This window comes from Balaenoptera ricei, chromosome 8, assembly GCF_028023285.1.
Source record: "Balaenoptera ricei isolate mBalRic1 chromosome 8, mBalRic1.hap2, whole genome shotgun sequence".
Lineage (NCBI taxonomy): Eukaryota > Metazoa > Chordata > Mammalia > Artiodactyla > Balaenopteridae > Balaenoptera > Balaenoptera ricei.
In genome coordinates this window covers 66,477,104-66,496,351 of record NC_082646.1, presented here as the reverse complement: position 1 = coordinate 66,496,351, position 19,248 = coordinate 66,477,104, and the positions used below count along the sequence as shown (strand labels likewise).

The 19,248-nt window shown below is 46.6% G+C and overlaps 1 protein-coding gene across 3 annotated transcripts in view; it reads left to right on the top strand.

The window, feature by feature from the left end:
* Window positions 1-19,248, top strand: part of DENND2B (DENN domain containing 2B) — a 150,467-nt gene that overhangs the window by 98,228 nt on the left and 32,991 nt on the right. For all 3 annotated transcript variants that reach the window (XM_059931073.1, XM_059931072.1, XM_059931071.1), the window contains 2 exons: window positions 2,456-2,560; window positions 17,654-18,913. In XM_059931073.1, coding sequence (XP_059787056.1) covers window positions 2,481-2,560; window positions 17,654-18,913 — 1,340 coding nt within the window. In that variant the 5' untranslated portion in view covers window positions 2,456-2,480. The remainder of the gene's footprint in view (window positions 1-2,455; window positions 2,561-17,653; window positions 18,914-19,248) is intronic.

Below are 19,248 nucleotides of genomic sequence, written 5' to 3'. Positions count from 1 at the left end.
ACATTGGTATGAGTATTTGTGTGGACATGTTTTCATTTCTCTTGGCTGTATACCCAGGGGTGAATCATACTGGGTCTTATGGTAACTCTATGTATCCCTTTATGAGGAACTGCCAAACTATTTTCCGAAGTGGCTGCACAATTTTACATTTCCACCAGCAGTGAATGAAGGTTTTCATTTCTCCAGAGTCTCACTAGCACTTGTTTTTATCTTTTTGATTACAGTCATCCTGGTGATGTGAAGTAATACCTCACTGTGGTTTTGATTTGTATTTCCCTAATGACTAGTGATGTTGAACATTGTTTCATGTGATTCTTAGCCAATTTTATATCTTTGGAGAAATGTCTGTTTAAATTCTTTGTCTACTTTTTTTTTTTTTTAACATCTTTATTGGAGTATAATTGCTTTACAATGGTGTGTTAGTTTCTGTTTGTCTACTTTTTAATTGGATTATGTGTCTTTTTATTATTGAGTTGGAAGAGTTCTTTATATATTCTAGATACAAGTTGCTTAGCAGACATATATGATTTGCAAATAATTCTCCCATTCTATGGGAGTCTTTTTACTTTCTTGTGGTATTTTTTACAGCACAAAAGTTTTTTATTTAGTATAATACAGTTTATATCTTTTTTCTTTTGTTACTTGTGTCATATCTAAGAAACTATTGCCTAATCCAGTGTTACAAAGATTTACCTCTATGTTGTATTATTCCAGGCTTCGCTTTTGTCATTTTAACTCTTAAATTTAGGTCTATAATCCATTTTTACTTTCTTTTGTATAGTATAAGGGTAAGGGTCCTACTTTATTCTTTTGTATATGAATGCCCAGTTGTCTGAATATTGTTAAAAAGACTCTTCTTTCCCTCTTGAATTGTCTTAGCATCCTTGTTGAAAATCAGTTGACCATAAATGTATGGGTTTATTTCTCAACTCTCAATTCTATTCTGTTGATTTCTATTTCTGTTCTTACGTCTGTGCACACTGTCTTGATTACCATGGCTTTGTAGTATGCTTTGAAATTGGTGAGTGCGAGTCCTCCAACTTTATTCTTCTTTTTCAAGATGGTTTTGACTGCTCTGGGTCCCTTGCACTACCACAAAATTTTAGGATCAGCTTGTCAATTTCTGCAGTTGATGAGTATTCTGTTCAGTCTGTAGATCAATTCGGGGAATATTGCCATCTTAACAACTTGGAGTTTTCCGATCATGAACATGGGATGCCTTTCTATTTATTTATGTCTTCTTTAATTTCTTTCAGTGATGTTTTGTAGCTTGCAGTGCATAAGTCTTGCACTTCTTTTGTTAAGTTTATTCCTAAGTATTTTATTCTTTTTGTTGCTATTATTAATGGAATTTTAAAAAATTTCATTTTCAGATTGTTCATTGCTAGTGTATAGAAAGAAAACTGATTTTTTAAATATTACTTTGTATCCTGCAAACTTGCTTGACTTTATACGTTAGTTTAAGAGTGTTTTAGTGGAATTGTTATGATTTTCTACATGGAGGATCATACCATCTGCAAATAGGAGACAATTTCCAGTCTGGATGTACCCTTAAGTTTTAATATTTTTCTTCCTTTTATTATTTTAGCATAAAATAATGTTACTATATTAGCTAACTGTATATGGTATATGTACAGACATTTTTTACTTTGTAAATACTTAAATACCTTAAAGTATATTAATTTTATTTTAATGGGTGTTAAAAATATGATAACTCATAACTGTGGTTTCTGTCTCAGATGTCACTTTATCAGGATGTTCTTCCCTGAACATCCTATTTTAAAAACAAATCTTCTTCACTCTCCCTCTACCTTGCTTCATGCTTTCTTCCTACCACTTATCACTATACATATTATACACAAATGTACACTTATGTATCACACACATGACTTGTGCCTGCTTATCGTCTGTTTCCCTCCGCTAGGATGTAAGCTCCATGAGAGCAGAGACTTTGTTTCATTCTTTGCTGGATGGCAGTGCCTAGGACATGGGTACTCACTCAGTAAATATTTATCAATGATTAATTGTTTAGAACAAGGTTAAATATTTTAAGAAAAGTAAGCCAGTTTCAAGTTGATTAAAGAAAAACATTGAGTAAATGATTGTTCAGGAGGTATGCAAATATGGTAAAATTCATAAAGACTGTATGGCATGCCAGAAGTTTGGGAAACTCTAACTTAAGAAATGAGAAGAAGCAGGATGGAAATGGAGTTTTTAAAATCATTTTCTGTGAAGTGATAAGTTATCTGTTAGCTCACAGACTCTTCCCCAACCCAGATCAGGGATCCCTTGAGGCTCTTAATCTGTAACACATGAAATTAAATATATGTGGGAAAGTGGTTCCTGCTAACCACCACAGAAACCCTGTTGGCAGTTTTGGAGGTCATCTGGAAATGTTTGAGGTGCTTTTCGCTGCCCATGGAAACTTGGCTTATGGGTCTTGTCTTCTTTGCAGGGCTCTGTGTTTGCAGAGAGCAGAAATGACCATGACTGCCAACAAGAATTCCAGTATCACCCACGGAGCTGGAGGCACTAAGGCCCCTCGAGGGACTCTGAGCAGGTGAGTTGGGGAGCACTGCTGAGGGAATGGGGCTCTCTGGAGGGTAGCATCAAAGGACACTTAATGACCTGTGTCCTGGATAGGATTCCTGCCAAATGTAAATGATTATCATCATGATTTGGACAGTCGTAGAGGTGCATAATCTGAGCCAAACTTTAACTACTTACCAAATAGTGAGATCTCAGGGCATTTTCTTACGCCCTCTAACATTTTGGTTACTCATCTGTAAAATAATAATAGTACTTATCTCACAGAGTTTCTGTGAGGATTAAATGAGATAATATATGTCAGTGCTTAGCATAGTGCCTGGCAAAAAGCCACTCAGTAAATGTTAGCTTCCTCCTGGTGATGGGGTAGAAGCTTCCAGAGCTGGCAGATAGCTGTACAACTCTCACCGGGGCTTCTCGGGTCTTGGCCAAGGCTGGATGCTGCTGTCCTAGAAGAACCTCTTTTATTAAAGCCACGTACCTTTCATAGCCCCTTCTGCTGAATCTCAGTTGGGCAAATTTGGCCTTTGGAACCTCAGCCACTAGAATGGATAGATGACATGGATGCTCATCTTAGACTGGGGTCGGGCTAGTTCCTTCCTGGAGGTCTGGGCTGTGCATTACCAGGCTGAGTCCAGTGGAGTGTGGCACACACTCAGGTCTGGCCAGAGGTAGTGGTAGATGTTTGGTTCGTTCAGAGCTAATATCCAGGTATGGTTGGTAGAATGGGGCATAGGATGTGGCCCCTGGGGAGTGACTGGCGTGAATGAGGCAAGAGGAATTCTGTACACCATACGTGCAGGGTTTGGTCCCAGTGGAAATGGTCTGGATTGACTGTGCCAACCGAACAGAAATTGATAGATTCTGACTTGTTAGGTACATAAGAGCTTGGGGCTTACACAAACAAATTGAATATCTACTCTGTGGCAGCAAGACCAGTAAGAACACCCCCTGCGCACACACCCTGTCTAACCTGGACTAGAGTTGCTTGCATACTTGCTTCCCTGAACTGGGTGAGGCTGAGGATGGCAGGGACCAACAACCTCTTGGGTAAAGCAGATAGAAAAACTGACCTCTCCCAGGGCATGTCGGTGGCCAAGGCAGAGACAGGTCTAGATCTCAGAGTCTTTGTCTCCCATTATCTACTTCTCGGGAACCACTTTGCTGGGTTCCCCCCAAGTCTGGTGGCATTTCTTACTCTGCAGTCTGACTCTGAGTTGGCAGATAGAGACTGGGAATTAAGGTTCCCAACTTTTTTATATGAGACTATATGGGTGAAATAAGCATTGTGTGTGATTTTACCATTTTATTCTTAAATTAAAAGAAATAGTATATTTAGAACCTGAATTAGAAATTACTGTACACAGAAGCCCTCAACTCCTTCAAGTATTCTTTTTTTTTTCTAATTTCCACTTTGTGGGGACCGGGATGGGAGATGCAGTGTTTACATAAAGTCACAAAGCAGAATCAGAACTGCTGACAGGCACCCTAGTTTCTATTTGGAGTATATACCTACATGTTTTAAACATTTTTAGAAATTGCTCTTCCTTTAGCTTCCCAGCCTGCTTGCCATCATAACATGACGGATGGTATTTGTAAATATCTGAGCCTCTGATGTGCCTAAAAAAAGGCATTTTTCCCTTCTAAGTCTTCACTTCCCTTCCTTCCTGCCACCTTTCCGCTTCCCTCCCTCCCTCCCTCCCTCCTTTCCTGGGCTTTTGGCATGGAGTCACAGGCCTCTGTGTCTAGCTACAGCCTTCTCTCAGAGGCTACTGCTGCACTGTAGTTGTTATTATTTCAAAATTATCATCTGGTGGTTTCTCTGGCTGCTTTCACCCCCAGCCAAATCTGGGACTGTTCTTAGGAAGTTGTCAGTGAACTCTGAGGGCTCTCCTCCTAGGTGCTGGGCTCTTTGGTGGACACTGGGGAAAAAAGAGGGATGACCCATTCTCTTTTTTCAAGGCTTTTACAGTTTGGATTGGTGACCTTGGCACCCAGATTTCTTAGTCTGACCTTCCAGTAGACATTTGCCTGTGACCTGGGGACCTTTAATCATTGCCAGCCCAGGAGTTCCAGTGAGAAAAGACTCCCAGGTGTGACCGGAACTTTGGTGCAGGGGTGCTAGGGCCTTGGAAAGCTGGGCCTTTGAACCCTGACTGCTTTGGGGACCTCTGTCCGCATCATCCAGACGGAGGCAGAGGAACCCGATGATACTGAGAGGCATTTGTATCTAGCTTTGGGGGCAGGGGTACTTTGGGGCATGGAAAACTGGTGGGGACGGGCAAATGGGACCCTGTGGAAATGCCAAGATACGTATTTGCAAGGCCATATCCTTAATTTGAATAAGACTTCACCTGGTGCCACCACTAAGCTAGTTTGGGGTAAAGATCCTAGATTCCATTCCATTATTAGCTTCTTAGGAGTGTTTTGCTACTTTATTCTTTTCCTTTTCCTTTATAGACCATTCTTGATTTGGCAGGATATGCAGGAGGAGGAAATCTGAACCTCTCGTTTTACCACCAAAGTTTTGTTCTTTGCTATGTTTTGGTCTCCTGGAGCAGGCTTCCCTTTCTCTCTGTTAGTGAGGCCAAAGGGGCATGTTGCTTCACCCTTAGCTGCTTCACCTCCCGACAGGCTGTTCCCACTCCAGCTCGTTAGATTTGGCTGCATCCATTTCTGGGGGTGGGAGGTGAGATTCTCAAAGCTCCTCTGAATTCCAGAGATCAGGCTTTATGATGTTGGTGTTGATGACCTGGGTGGGACTAGAAGCAGTTTAGTGACTTGCTTGCTAAGAAATGGTCATGCTGGGCTTCCCTGGTGGCGCAGTGGTTAGGAATCTGCCTGCCAACGCAGGGGACACAGGTTCGAGCCCTGATCTGGGAAGATCCCACATGCCGCAGAGCACCTAAGCCCGTGTGCCACAACTACTGAAGCCCGCATGCCACAACTACTGAAGCCTGCGCACCTAGAGCCCGTGCTCCGCTACAAGAGAAGCCACCGCAATGAGAAGCCCGCGCACCTCAACCAAGAGTAGCTCCTGCTCGCTGCAACTAGAGAAAGCCCGCATGCAGCAACGAAAAACCCAATGCAGCCAAAAAAAAAAAAAAAAAAGAAATGGTCATGCTAATGGTTGCTAAGAAAGTGTTACGTTGAGAGCTAGTTCGGCCATCTAGGTGGGGTAAACTTTGCACTTGTTGCTCTCAGGAGATTTCACTTGTACTGTGAGACTTGGCAGGCAGCAGGGGCTGTTCTCAGAAGACTTGTCATGCCTGCTTATTTCCTCAACAGCTTCTTCACTGTGAAACTCCAGCATCTGGATCATTGTGACTTGAAAATATAGGCTGTCTGTATTGTGTTTTGGAAACTTTACCTCTGGATGTATATGTGGGAAACTTGGGTGCCTGTAAAAGTGTAAACTTCTTGGGGTCAAGGACTTTGACTGCTTTCTGTCTCCTCTGAGCCTGGAACAGTGCCTGGTACCTAGAAGACTAACTGTTTGTTGACCAGTTATCTAGATGGCTGGGAGATCAGCCTCTTAGAGCACAGGCTACTTGTACTATTTGAGTCCTTACAGTATCTTCCATGATAGGTCTTGTTAACTTTGGATTCCCTTTCCATTCAGTCCATAGACTCTGAGAAAGGCAGAGCTGAAGAGGAACCTTAGAGCTCATTCGGTCTCACCCACTTGTTTGACAGTTTGGCTAACAGACACAGAGAAGAGGAGGTACTCCCCAAGGATACAAAGCTAACGGGGGGAAGAACGCAAGCCTAGCTCTCCTGTTCCTTCTGTTATTTTATTGTACCTCTATATTCACCTCCCTGTAAACATGACTGGGATTTCCCTGCTCAAAAACTACTGTCATCTATGATACAGTCAAACTTGGCCTGCTTTTTAAGGCTTTCATAAAAAGCCCTGGTTTTTCTTTCTACCTTAATCTTGCACTGCTCTCTAATGCGAACCTTACATTTCTGCCAGTCTGGATGCAGATGTTACTTTCCTCCCAGTCCTTTTCTTGACCACTCAGCTAGGAAGGATTCCCCTCCCCTCTCTGTATTCACTCTTAGAACCCTAGGTTTAGAGCCTCCAAATGGCACTTGTGGTACTTCAGAAGGTGGATAAGTGGATTTTTCCCTGTGAGATTGCTATGGGACGATGGTGGTTAAGAGTCTTAGAGGCCTTATTATTTACAGAGGCTCTTCAGGGCTCACCCTTAAGATCCTTAGAAGGCCTTTTGTCTGTCTGTGTGTAAGATTCTGTGAGGCAACACTTTAAGTCTTTTTTAGGTCTTGGCAAAGGATCTTTCAGTCCAACTCTAGATTTTTTTAAAAATATTTATTGAGGGATAATTAAAGTACCATAAACGCAATTTAAAGTTTTCAGTTTGAAACTAACACACCATTGTAAAGCAGTTATACTCCAATAAAGATGTTAAAACAAAACAAAAAACCAAAAGAATAAAGTTTTCAGTTTGATGAGTTCATATACACACATACACACACCCACTGAATGGAACCGTCACCACAATCTGGAAGCCATTTATTAATTTGAGAATTTTTTCTTGTCTAGAGAGACAGAGACTGAAACAAGTTTTATTTTCTAACTCAGAAAGCCCTTTCTCATTTATGTTTCCTTTAAATTTTGTTTGAAAACAGTTCCCTGTTTGGCTCATCTCCTTTTCCTTTCACTAGAGACAGCGAGAAGGAGTCAGAGGGCACCTTCGGCACTCTGCCTGGAAATGTCTTTGGCTAGTTCATCTAATATATTAGATATACTTCCTATTTTCCATGTTACCACAGGTGACAGAGTTGCCAAACTTTTCAACATTGTGAGGGTCCCCTTTCCTCTAGCTTCTAATGTTTTCCTTATTTTTGCCTTAAGCACCCCCAACAGCCATCACCCAGTCCCACGGTCAATGTTTTAGGATTCTGTGTCAATAGCACTCCACTTCTAGGTACCCAAATCTGTGTCAGGTATCTCCTGCTACAAAACTACCCCAAATTTTATAGTGTAAAACAACCATTTGATTATGCTCACAGACTCTGTAGTTTAGGATTTCAGACAGAGACTGCAGGGATGGCTGCTCCCTGCTCATGATATCTGGGACCTCAGCTGGAAAGACTTCAAGGCTTAGGGTGACTCGGTGGCCAGGGGCTGGTGTTTCCTGGAGGCGTCTTACCTCACATGTCTGGGAGTTGATGCTGGCTATTGCTGGGACCCCAGCTGAGACTGTCCATCAGAACACCTGCCCTCCCCACATGGCCTGGGCTCTCTCACAGCCTGAGAGACAGGAAGTAGAAGCTGTTGGTTTCCTGAGGCCTGGGCCTGAAAAGTAGCACAGATTCAGTTCTACCATATTCTATTGGTCAAGCAATCACAGAGCCCAGGTTCAAGAGAAGCGGTCATGTTGACAGCAGGCATGTCAAAGAATTCGGGGACCATGTTTTGAAACCATCACAAATGTCTTTAGCACGGTTTCCTGCAACTACCTTTCTCTCCCTCTTGGCTTTGCATAGTGCCTGGTTCTGCTTTATACAGCAGCTCCATTTTTGCCAGACTAGGGCATTGGGGACGTTCCCATAGGCATCATTTTTTTACCTGTCTCAGAGAAGACGTCTGTCTTATAAATGCTCTCTTTATGTTCATTGCCGTTACTTGCTAGAGGACTTGGGGTTCCTTCCCAGAGAAGAGCTCACCAATTCTACTTGTGCTTCCCTAGAAATCAGCTAGATGACAAGCAGGTAGATGTGCTTTGTGGAGGTGACAAGGTGACTCCGTTTCTGCTCTGATCCTAGCTACTGTTCTACTTACCCTGACAAGCTGTGATTGACTTTGAGTCTCTGTAGGTAGTGGTCCAGATGTAGCCCCACTTGGAGGATGAGGCTGTCCTGGACCCTACTGAGGGCTTCCAGCCATTTGGGAGCAAGACGATCAAGTTGTGAGTGTTACCCTCTTTTTGACTTTTTGACTTTTGTCCCAGAGTGGGATGTCCGTTACTGAACTGAGCCCTTGCTCTGGCCTGGGGAACAAACTTCTGGACTTGCTGATAGGACTCAGGCAGACTTGCTCCCTTTTCTCCTTCTGGGTGCCTCAGAATATGGCCTTGGGGGAGTGCAGTGAGCATGCCATCTCCAGAGTTGGGGCGGTCACATAGTGATGGGGGGATGCTGCTGCCCGCTGAGCCACCAGGACCCGCTTTAGCTGAGCAGCCCTGGGAGGGTGGTTGGCCAACTCCCAGGCAGTTCCATTTGGAAGCAGGTTAGACGCCTACTCAGTAGGGACTAGGCATGTTGGAAGCTGGGCCCTGTGTAACTTTAATCTGTGGACAGGCTCACTTCATGGAGCCCACAGCCCATCTTGGTGCCTCTGGGGCTGTTTCCTGGACTCCCAGGAGCCTTCTCCAACTGGCCCCAATTTGGTTTGCTTCCTGATACTGACACTTCAGGAGCTCTGTGGCCAGAGCATGCTGAGCTCAGAACTGTCTTGTCATCAAGGACTAAAGACAGCCTTCCCTCCCAAAAAGTCCCTCCCTAGGCGACCTTGACAATATATGGGGTGTCCCTTGGCATGAATGCTTCCTGCTATGTTACTGGAGGATGGCCCAGGTCACTAACCCAAGGGTTGGGTTGTATTCTTGTGAAACAGTACTGGAGGGAAGGGCACGTATTTTGCACTTTAACTCTCATTTTCTGTCTGTACATGTGCACGTGCATGCGCACACACACGTTGCCCTCTCTTTAAGTTTGTTTCTCATTCTACCTTAGTTCATGCCCTTTCTGTCCTGCTCACTTGTCTTATACGTTTGTGTGTGTGTGTGTGTGTGTGTGTGTGCGTGTGTGCATGTGTGCGTGTGTGTGCGTGCTTATGCTCCTCTGTTAAATTTCCTTTGCATTCTCCCCCGCCCCCTTTCTCTCTTTCTCCTTCTATCTGTTTATCTTACTCCCTCTCCTGTAAATGTTGGATTTGGCCAGTCATGTGCTGCAGCGTTGGCATCCACGCCTTTGCTGAGGAGCAGAGCTGGCTGCCTGCTGGCAAGGTGGTGGCACGAGGGCCCAGTTTCACAGTGTCTGCCTCCCCAGGGGCAAGCTCTGAGATTTTAGAATAAAGGGCAATAAAGAGGTGATAAGAGCAGCATATTAAGTGTCTTAGCTGCTGTGTATTTACTTTTCTTTTATATTTCTTCTGTCTTCATGGAACTTTTAATGGCGTTCAAACACTTTTAAAATTTACATCATTTTAGTCACACAGCTAGTATGTGAGGATACTCAGAGCAAGTGTTTTCCTCCTGTTCTGTAGATAAAGAACCTGAGGGAACTTCCCTGGCGGTCCAGTGGTTAAGACTCCATGTTTCCAAGGCAGGGGGAACTCAGAGAATTCAGGTGACTTTGCTCATGAACCCATCCAGGACGTGATGGAACCAGGACCAGAGCAGAACCCAGGTCTCTAGACTCTTGGTCTAGGGTACGATTTTTGCCTTATGGGAGAGGGATTTAGGGACTGACAGCCATGCTGGGCTGCACTAAGTGCTTTGCGTACCTTTCTGTGTTGTTCTTCAGGTCATATGGCACAAAGAGAGAGGCAACGAAGTCTGTAAGCAATGCCCTGAGGAGTAATAAGGAGACCTAGGTTTTAATCATTTATTTTTGTATTCATTCATTTAGTCACTCAGCACAAATACATTAATTCCTACTAAATTCTAGATGCAGTACAAAGAGCAGGGGATACCAAGATTAACAAGACCCTGTCACCACCTTCAAGTAGCTTCACTCATAGTCTAGTAAGGGAGGAAGGTGAGGAAAAATATAGTCCAGTAAAGTGTTACAAGTACCATAATAGACATTTTTCCAGGCACAGTGGAGGCATCAAAAATCAGACATCTCCACCTGGGTAAGGGGGGTAGGGTGAAGAGAGATTCCATAGAGGAGTTACAGAGACATGTAAGTGGACACAAGGCAGCACTGCAGGCAAAGGAAATATTGAATGCGTGGAGGCCTAAAGTTGTGAAAAGCAAGGAGTTTGATGTGACTAAGAGTGGGATGCAGATTTGTTTGGAGGAAAAGACAGTATGAAATGATAAAGGAAAAATAGGGACCAGATCATGGAGGCCTTGTGATCCATGCCGATGAATTTGCATTTCATTCTGTATATAGTGGGGAGTTTGAAGCATGATGAGTTTTGTATTTTTGAAAGATGTCAGGAGACGAGAGGCTGGACTTGGAACTGGGTTAAGACCGAAAGCAGAGAGAGAAGTTGAGAGCTTGTTTGAATGGTCCCGGTAGATAAGATCTGAATCAAGGCAGCAGCAGTAGCAGTGGGAATGGCACAGGAGGGACAGATCTGAGAGATGTGAAGGACGTAGAATTGATAGGACTTAGGCACTGAGTAGATCATTGAGGTTGGAGAGGAAGCTGGATCCAGATGCTTGAAGGACAGGAAGAAAGAACATTTCTGGATCTTTTCTTCCCTCTGTGGAATGAATTGGAAATATATGCAGGAGTCAAAGCCACGGTGAAGGAAGCATAAAGCAGCATAGGAATGAGATCGTGTGAGAAAACACTCAGCCTGGGTACATGGGAATGAGAGCAAATGGGGTTCTTCAGTCTAAGACGCTCCTTGTAGATGGGCATTGAGTCCCCAGCCCTTCATTGCCTGCTCACTTTGCTCACTGCCTGCACTTATACTCTTGTCCTGCATTAACAGCTTTTCCCCTCTCTACTGGATTATTCCAGTCATCATTTAAGCATGCTGTAATAACTGATCTCAAACCCACCAACAAAACGCTCTGTACCCCACATTCCCCTCTAACTACCACCTCGTTGCCTTGTTCCCCCTTTAGGGAAACCCTTTGAAAGAGCTGTCCGAGCTCTTTATCTCCACTTTCTCTCTTCCATTTCTTGAATTCCTTCCAGTCAGGCTTCCCTCCCTGCCTTGCCACCAGAACCTCTCTTCTCAAGGTCACAGTGACTACCTAAATCTAGGGATCACTCCGCAGTCTTTCCCTTGCTCCGTTGTTAGCAGATTTGGCTCAGCTGATCACTCCCTATTTCTCGAAGGTCTCAGAATATCACTCCTCGTGGTTTCCTTCCTTCCTCACTACGTGCTCTTCCCAGTCAGTTTCCTTTGCTAGTTGTTCCTCCTCTACGTGAGCTGGAAATGCTGGAGTGCCCCAGGGTTCAACCCTTGGACTTCTCTAGATATGCTGACTCCCTTGATGGTTCATCTAGCCATATAGTTTTACATAATATCTATATACTACTGATGAATCCGAAATGGAAAGGTGTAACCGTGACTCCTTTCTACCAGGTGCTCAGGCCAGAAACTGTGATTCATCCTTGACTTCCCTTTGTCTCTCATACCTCTCATCCACTCCGTCAGCAACTCTGATTGGCACAGCCCTCGAGATAGATGTTGATAGATCTGCCGATCTAATCCAAGCGGTTGTAACCTCTTGCCTGGATTGTTACAGTAGCCTTTAAGTAATCTCCCTGTGGCCACCCCTGCATCCCTACACTTCATTCTCTCATATGGAGTCAGAGCATGTCATTCTTCTGCTCGTATCCCTTCAAGAGCTTCCTTTCTCTCTCAGAGTAAAAGCCCAAGCCTCATCGTTGGTCCATGGGATTCTCTGGTGCCTCTGACTGATCTCCAGCCCACTCCTTCTCTTCTTACTCCACGCTGGCCACACTGGCCCCTTTGTTGCCCCCAGAGTACAGTAAGTTTGCAGTTGCCTCAAGCCTCTGCCCTACTGCTCCTCTTGCCTGGAACATTCCCCACCACCACCATCCCCCCGGATATACACATTGCTTCCTCAAGGTTCTGTTCACATGTTCCCTGGCAGAGGGGTCTCCCCTGATCTGCTTCACTGTTAAGCTCTACCCCTTTACCCTGCTTTATTCTTCTTCACTGGCCCCACAACCATCTCACAGGGTTGATTTGTTTATTGTCTGTTCACTCGAGACAACTAAAGCCATACTGTCTCCCTCTACCAGAACGTAACCTGTAGAGGGACTTCCCCTGGTGGCGCAGCGGTTAAGAATCCACCTGCCAATGCAGGGGACATGGGTTCGATCCCTGGCCCGGGAAGATCCCACATGCCGTGGAGCAACTAAGCCCGTGCGCCACAACTACTGAGCCTGTGCTCTAGAGCCCACGCGCAGCAACTACTGAGCCCGCGTGCCGCAACTACTGAAGCCCGCACTCCTAGAGCCCGTGCTCCGCAACAAGAGAAGCCACCTCAATGAGAAGCCCACGCACGGCAACGAAGAGTAGCCCCCGCTTTCCACAACTAGAGAAAGCCTGCGTGCAGCAACGAAGACCCAACGCAGCCAATAAATAAATAAATAATAATAAATTTTAAAAAAAAGAGTGTAACCTGTAGAGAAAGACTGTCTATTTTTAGTCTCTGCCAATCCTTAATGCCTAGAATAGTACCTGGTATATAGTTGGTGCTCAGTAAATACTGGTTGAATGGATGAAGAACCAAGGTGTGTGTCTCAAGCCTGGTACAGTTACCACACTGTGGCCTGGGGAGTAGGTGGCTTCCTTTGTTCCCTTGTTCAGGGTTCAGGGAAGGGTGGCAAGGAGCTGTCCAAGAGCCCTGAAGAAGTGAAGCTGGAGACGGTCAGTGGCAGAATGGGAGACCAGACCCAAAAGAAGGCTTTGCTCAGGCGCTTGGCTTCCTAAGGCAGCCTGGGTCCCAGCACTGTCATTCTCTTGGCCATAGTCTTTCCTTGTCCAACAGGGGGAGAATTGCTTTCACTTCCGACCTCAGTTTGAGGAACTGGGAAACAACTAGAGAGTGAAACTGAAGCCCAAAAGTGAGCACCCTCTCCCATCCATGCCAAGGAGGTGCCACCTGTTGTGTAAACTCACTGTCACAAGGACACACTCATCCTGACTGCTAGCCCCCAGTGTGTTCCTCCTTAAGCCTCCCTGTTCTCTAGGTAACAGATTCTCCTGAGCCCTCCCTCAACCTGGGAGCAAGCACTGATAGAAGCTGACTCTTGGGATTGCAGGACTAGCTTCATTTCTAGGGAGTGTTCAGGGGAGACTCCCAAAAGAGTGCCAGAGCCTCGAGGAGGGCGAGAGAGAGAGGGGGAGAGGGATGCAGTCCAAACATTCAGACCTTGGCAGCTGGTCTGTAGGGAAGTGGAGGAAGAGAGAGGCACGGGGATGGAAGGCCCAGGGCCCTGGTCCTGCACTGGGGTGGGGAGGGCCAATTACACACAGTGCCTTTCCCACCACATCATTTTACTATTACATTGTAGCAAACCACCCTAAGACTTAGTGGGCTAGAACAACCTATGATTTCTCGTGTTTCTGTGCGTTCACTGGGAAGTTCCTCTACTGGCTTCCCCTGGGCTCGCTCATGTAGCTGGTTCAGTTGGGTCCAAGATGACCTCACCATGTGTCAGGCCCATGTGGCGGCTGGCTGTCGGCTGAGGGACCTCAGTGATGCTGCGCACGGCCTCTCCTCCTCTGAAACACTAGACTGGCTTTCTTACGTGACAGTTTCAGGGCAGCGTTCCAAGCGCGTGAAGCGGAAACTGCAAGGCTTCTTGAGGCCTCAAGTTTGGAACTGAGACAACTTATTTTCCACCATATTCTATTCGTCAAAGCAAATCACAAGGTCAGCCTAGATTCAAGGGGCAGAAGAATAGACTCAACCTTTTGATAGCATGAGCTGCAAAGAATTTATGGCCATATTTAATTTACTCCTTTCCCCTCACACCCCAAATGTTTAGAACCCAAGGACAGAGGTAAACTGTTTTAAAAAGTTTGCCAAGTGATTATTCTGATTAGGCAGCTCCTTGTTACTATTAGTAATTATTAAGCTAAGATTGAGTACTAGTGTGAGCCACTGAGCTCAACACTTGATGCGTATTGTCTCTATTCCTTACAACAATCCTCTGAGATATGTGTCCTTTTAACCTCCATTTTACAGATAAGGAAACTGAGGCTTAGAGAAAGTTATTTGCTCAAAGTCATGTAACTTGTTAGTGGCTGTGGTGGAACTTAAACCCTGCAACTGTGATGTTCTTACCCTCTACTGAGAACAACTGGCCTAGATAACCTGGTGAAAAACTTATAACTAATAATTAACAGTAATAATGAGTTACAATGTATGACATCGTTTCATATCCATAGTCACATGTGCCCGTTACGACAACCCTGTGATACAGTTAGAACAATTCTGAGGAATTGAAACTGGCAGCTCAGAGAGAGGGTGTGGCTTTGCCCATGGTCATGTTCCTGATAACAGGTAGAATCAGAAACATGTAGAGAGATGCAGTGACCTCTACCCTCAGGTGAGCATCCGGAGCCCCATGAGGGCAGGGCCTTATCTGTGATCGTAGAGTGAGTGAACATTGCCTTCTCTGTGATGAGCCGGGGTATGCCCGGGCTCCAGGTCAGCATAGGCAGGCCCCCTTTTCACCCTGAGTTGCTGGAGCACATTGGACCTGGCCTGTGTGGGGTGGCTGGGCGAGGAGCACTTGCAGCTCTGGGCCCCAGATCAGCAAAGATCCGAAGACCAGGACCTTTAAAGGAAAGGACCCGTCTCTTCTCTGTTTTATCCTTCACCAGAGGAGAAAAACTAAACCTCAGTTAAAGCAGACTAGGCATGGAGAGAATTTCTTAACTTGTGGGAATTTCTCCATGTTTGAACTACTGAGGGAAGTTACAGAATCATCCTTTCTGAAATCATCAGAAGCATGCTGGAATCAAACAGACCAGAGGTTCTCACCATTTTTCTGTCCCCCTATGGGAGCCACCCCCCACCCCTCCACCCTCCCATAGGTGGCTTCATGGACCGGTGAATTCTCACCTTGAGGGTTAAAGAGATACGTGGCTAGGGGAGCGTTTATCAAAATGTCTGGAGAAATGAGGCATATGTCGTTTGAAAAGGCTTCCTAAAAGATTCTGCGTCTCATTAGGTACTGGCCATCACCGACTAGAATTCAAGCTTCATGAGGACATGAATTTTTGTCTCTTGTTTATTCTTGTATCTAGCATGTAGAACAGGGCCTGGCACATAGTAGGTGCTCACTAAGTATTTATTAAATGAATAAACACATGATAAGGTCATCCTCTATAAAAGGCATCTTCTCCCGCCTCCAACGGAGAATAACTGAAACATAGAGTCCTTTGTGTAGCCCGGACACTTGTTGGCTTCCAGGGCTGGACGGATGACCTTTTGCATCCATGGTTCTGTGAAAAAAGTGAGGGGCCTGGGCCTTTCTCTATCGTGAGTAGGTTGGGCTCTCCCCAGGCTCAAGCTTGGCTCGTTGCCCTACCACTGCCTACCCTAGGGAGTACCGAGGCTTACTCTTTTCACACCTCCTCGCTGAGCTGAGTGTCTTTGGTCATCGGCTTGGCTGGGCACCGAATTTCTCTCATCTGTGCCCATGTACACGTAGGAGGGCTCTTGTTTGACTTGCCCTTTTAAAAACAACTTAAGCATGTTGAGGTTTCCTGTTGATCGGGGGCAGCCAGAGGCTATGACCCAACAGGGAATTGCTGGCCAATCCCTGACTCACCCGAGCTGCAGTTTTCTGTGTGTGATGGAGCAGTGACTGCAGCCTGGCTCAGGGGCAGCTGGCTGCGTTCCGCGGATGGTGTGGCGCTCTGGAGCCTGTGAGGCTGGACCGCCTGGCTTTGAGGGCCACAGCATTAGGGTCAGGTAGGCCTTGGTAGCATGCAGTGTTGGCAAAGCCCTGCTGTCTTTGAACTAAAATGGTTTGGGAAAAATTCTGAAAGTTGACAGTGAGGACCCTAGTAGACAACTAGAAAAGTGTGCTGAAGAGGAAGTATGCCCATGGTTCTCTTCGGTAAGCTCACCTTTACCTTTTCTTGTCTTTATTTGTTCATCATTTACTGAGCACCTTCTAGACACTGAGTATGTGTCCCTCCACCTGGAAGAAATCGTGGTCTAGTAGGGAAGACTAAGAGGTTCCCTGATACTTACAAACGCTACATTGGAGACAGGGCTGTGCTCAGTGCTGCAGGGATTTCTGCTGACCTATGTCTGGTGGGCCGGGCAGTTCACAAAGATGGCAGAGGCCACTGCTTCCTCTTCAGAGCAGCAGTATAGTGTAGTCCTGGCTTCACCACGTACTAGCTAGAGACCTTGAATGAGATATTTGATCTTTGTATGCCTCAGTGTTTTTCATTTGCAAAATGAAGATAATAATAAAGTATAATAATAAGACAGAGTTTTTGTGAAGATTCAATGAGTAAATATAGGTAAAAACATTTATTTAGAACTGTTCCCGATAGTTGCTAAGACCGGGGTGTTGATTTGGAGCTGGGGAATGGCTGATGCTTGTTTGATACGATGCCACTGCTAGAGGCTAGAGCTGCGAAGGAGTTGGTCTCCCCTCCCCATTAGCCTCCTCATTGAGAATGTGGAAAGGATTCTTTCGTGAAGGGCCCTCCTGATCCTTTTGAGACCTTCAGGAATCTGAGTTCTGATCAAGACCCAAGCTGAGGTGCGGTATCTTGCGTCTAGTAGCAGAAGCCTCGGGGGAGATGGGGCTTGTCAAGGAGATAAATCAAAGGGCTTGAGTGCATATTTGGGGCCACTTTGGGAAGTGGCATGCTGGAGATGCTTTGTAACAGTTCATGAGAGTTGATCATTAGTGTTTCTTCCCAAGTCCACATCCAATGAGGTCACATTGGTAGTTTGAAATCAGCCATAGTAGGAATATTTATACTGTGGAAGTTGGCAGATGCTACATATCTATGCTTTCTCGCCCAAGGAGCTGATTGTTAAACATTTAGCAGCACACCACTGATCTTACTGTTCTCTGATTGACAGATGTGGACTTTGGGGATGCCCTGGCCTGTCATAGAACTGGCTTCTGTTGCAGACAGTACTCAGGGTCTCTAGGGATGAATTGGGCAGAGAGGACCATTGAGTTTAGCCTGCTGTGGATAAGGAGCTGTTTCCTTGAGGACAGCCTTGGAAGGTCCGTTACTTGCATACAGTACTTTGAGCTTGCGAGTCCTATAGGAAAGGGATGCTGAGTTCTTTAAGAATGAAACAGTGTTGTCAGGCCACTCACTGCCATTTTCTCTTCTTCTTTTTTATTTTTTTTTCCCTCTTAGGTCTCAGTCAGTCTCTCCACCTCCAGTTCTCTCCCCACCGAGGAGTCCCATCTACCCTCTCAGTGACAGTGAAACGTCAGCCTGCAGGTACCCAAGCCGCTGCAGTTCCCGGCTGCTCCTCAAGGACTGGCATCCCCGTGATCCTTCACCCCAAAATCCTCAAGCCCCCTCCCCAGACACTTCACCCCCCGTCTGTCCCCTCGAGGCCACCAGCTTCGGTTATTTGGACAGAAGCCCTTCAGTGTGCAAGAGAGAGGACCAGAAGGAGAATGTCCAGGGGGCAGCCCAGGATGTAGAGGGAGTAGCTGCTTGCCTCCCCCTCGCCCAGAGCACTCCGTCCCTGGGGTCAGCAGCGGGCCCACGGAGCATCTTTCTGAACCGCACTGGCCCCCGTGCCCACAGCCTGGGCATCCGGGAGAAGATTTCAGCATGGGAGGGTCGCCGAGAGGCTTCGCCCAGGATGAGCGGTTGTGGAGAGAAGCGGGAGGGCTCTGGGGGCGAGTGGGTGGCCAGTGAGGGCTGCCCCAGTGTGGGCTGTCCCAGTGTAGTGCCGTCCCCCTGCAGCTCAGAAAAGACCTTCGACTTCAAGGGCCTCCGGAGGATGAGCAGGACCTTCTCTGAGTGTTCCTACCCTGAGACCGAGGAGGAGGGAGAGGCACTCCCTGTCCGGGACTCTTTCTATCGTCTGGAGAAACGGCCAGGCCGGAGTGAGCCCAGTGCCTTCCTCAGGGGGCACGGCAGCAGGAAGGAGAGCTCAGCGGTGCTGAGTCGGATCCAGAAAATTGAACAGGCCCTGAAGGAGCAGCCGGGTGGGGGGCTTCCCCAGCTCCCCAGCAGCTGCTACAGTGTAGACCGAGGGAGAAGGAAGACTGAGATCTTGGGCACCTTGGAGGAACCGACAGGGAGCGCGAGTGTGAACGCTGGCAGCCAGGCAGGAGGAGTGGCTGGCGTTGGGGGGGAGGCGGGCTCACCCCCGGAGAGGGAAGGTAGTGGCTCCACTAAGCCGGGGACCCCTGGAAATAGCCCGGCCTCCCAGCTGCTGCCATCGAAGAGCTCCCCTGATCCCGCTGTGAACCCTGTCCCCAAACCCAAGCGCACCTTTGAATATGAGGCTGACAAGAACCCCAAGAGTAAGCCAAGCAATGGTCTACCTCCTTCACCCACACCTGCTGCTCCGCCCCCCCTGCCCTCCACCCCAGCCCCACCAGTCACCCGGAGACCCAAGAAGGACATGCGCAGTCACCGCAAGTCCCAGAGCAGGTAACGAATGCCCCTCCGGTGACATAGAGCTGGGCCCGGCGGCTTTCTTGTCAGTAGAGGATGCAGAAGCAGACTCTAGTTGTGGGTCACAGTCAGTAGTGCTTTATAAATTCTGGAGCACCAAATAATGTTAGGTGAAGCATGAGCTAGGTGAGAAAGATTGACTGTTCTTCTGCTCTTGCGGGGTAAGGATACTTCAATGTGAGTGGGAGGGTGAAAGCGCTTCTTCCAAATGCTGTGTACTGAACATGCTGGCTGGGTTTGGCCTTTGGGGTAGAGCCCTGTTGGAAATTCCTCTGTGGGAAGGGTAGGGCCACCTTACTTTTAGATAGAAT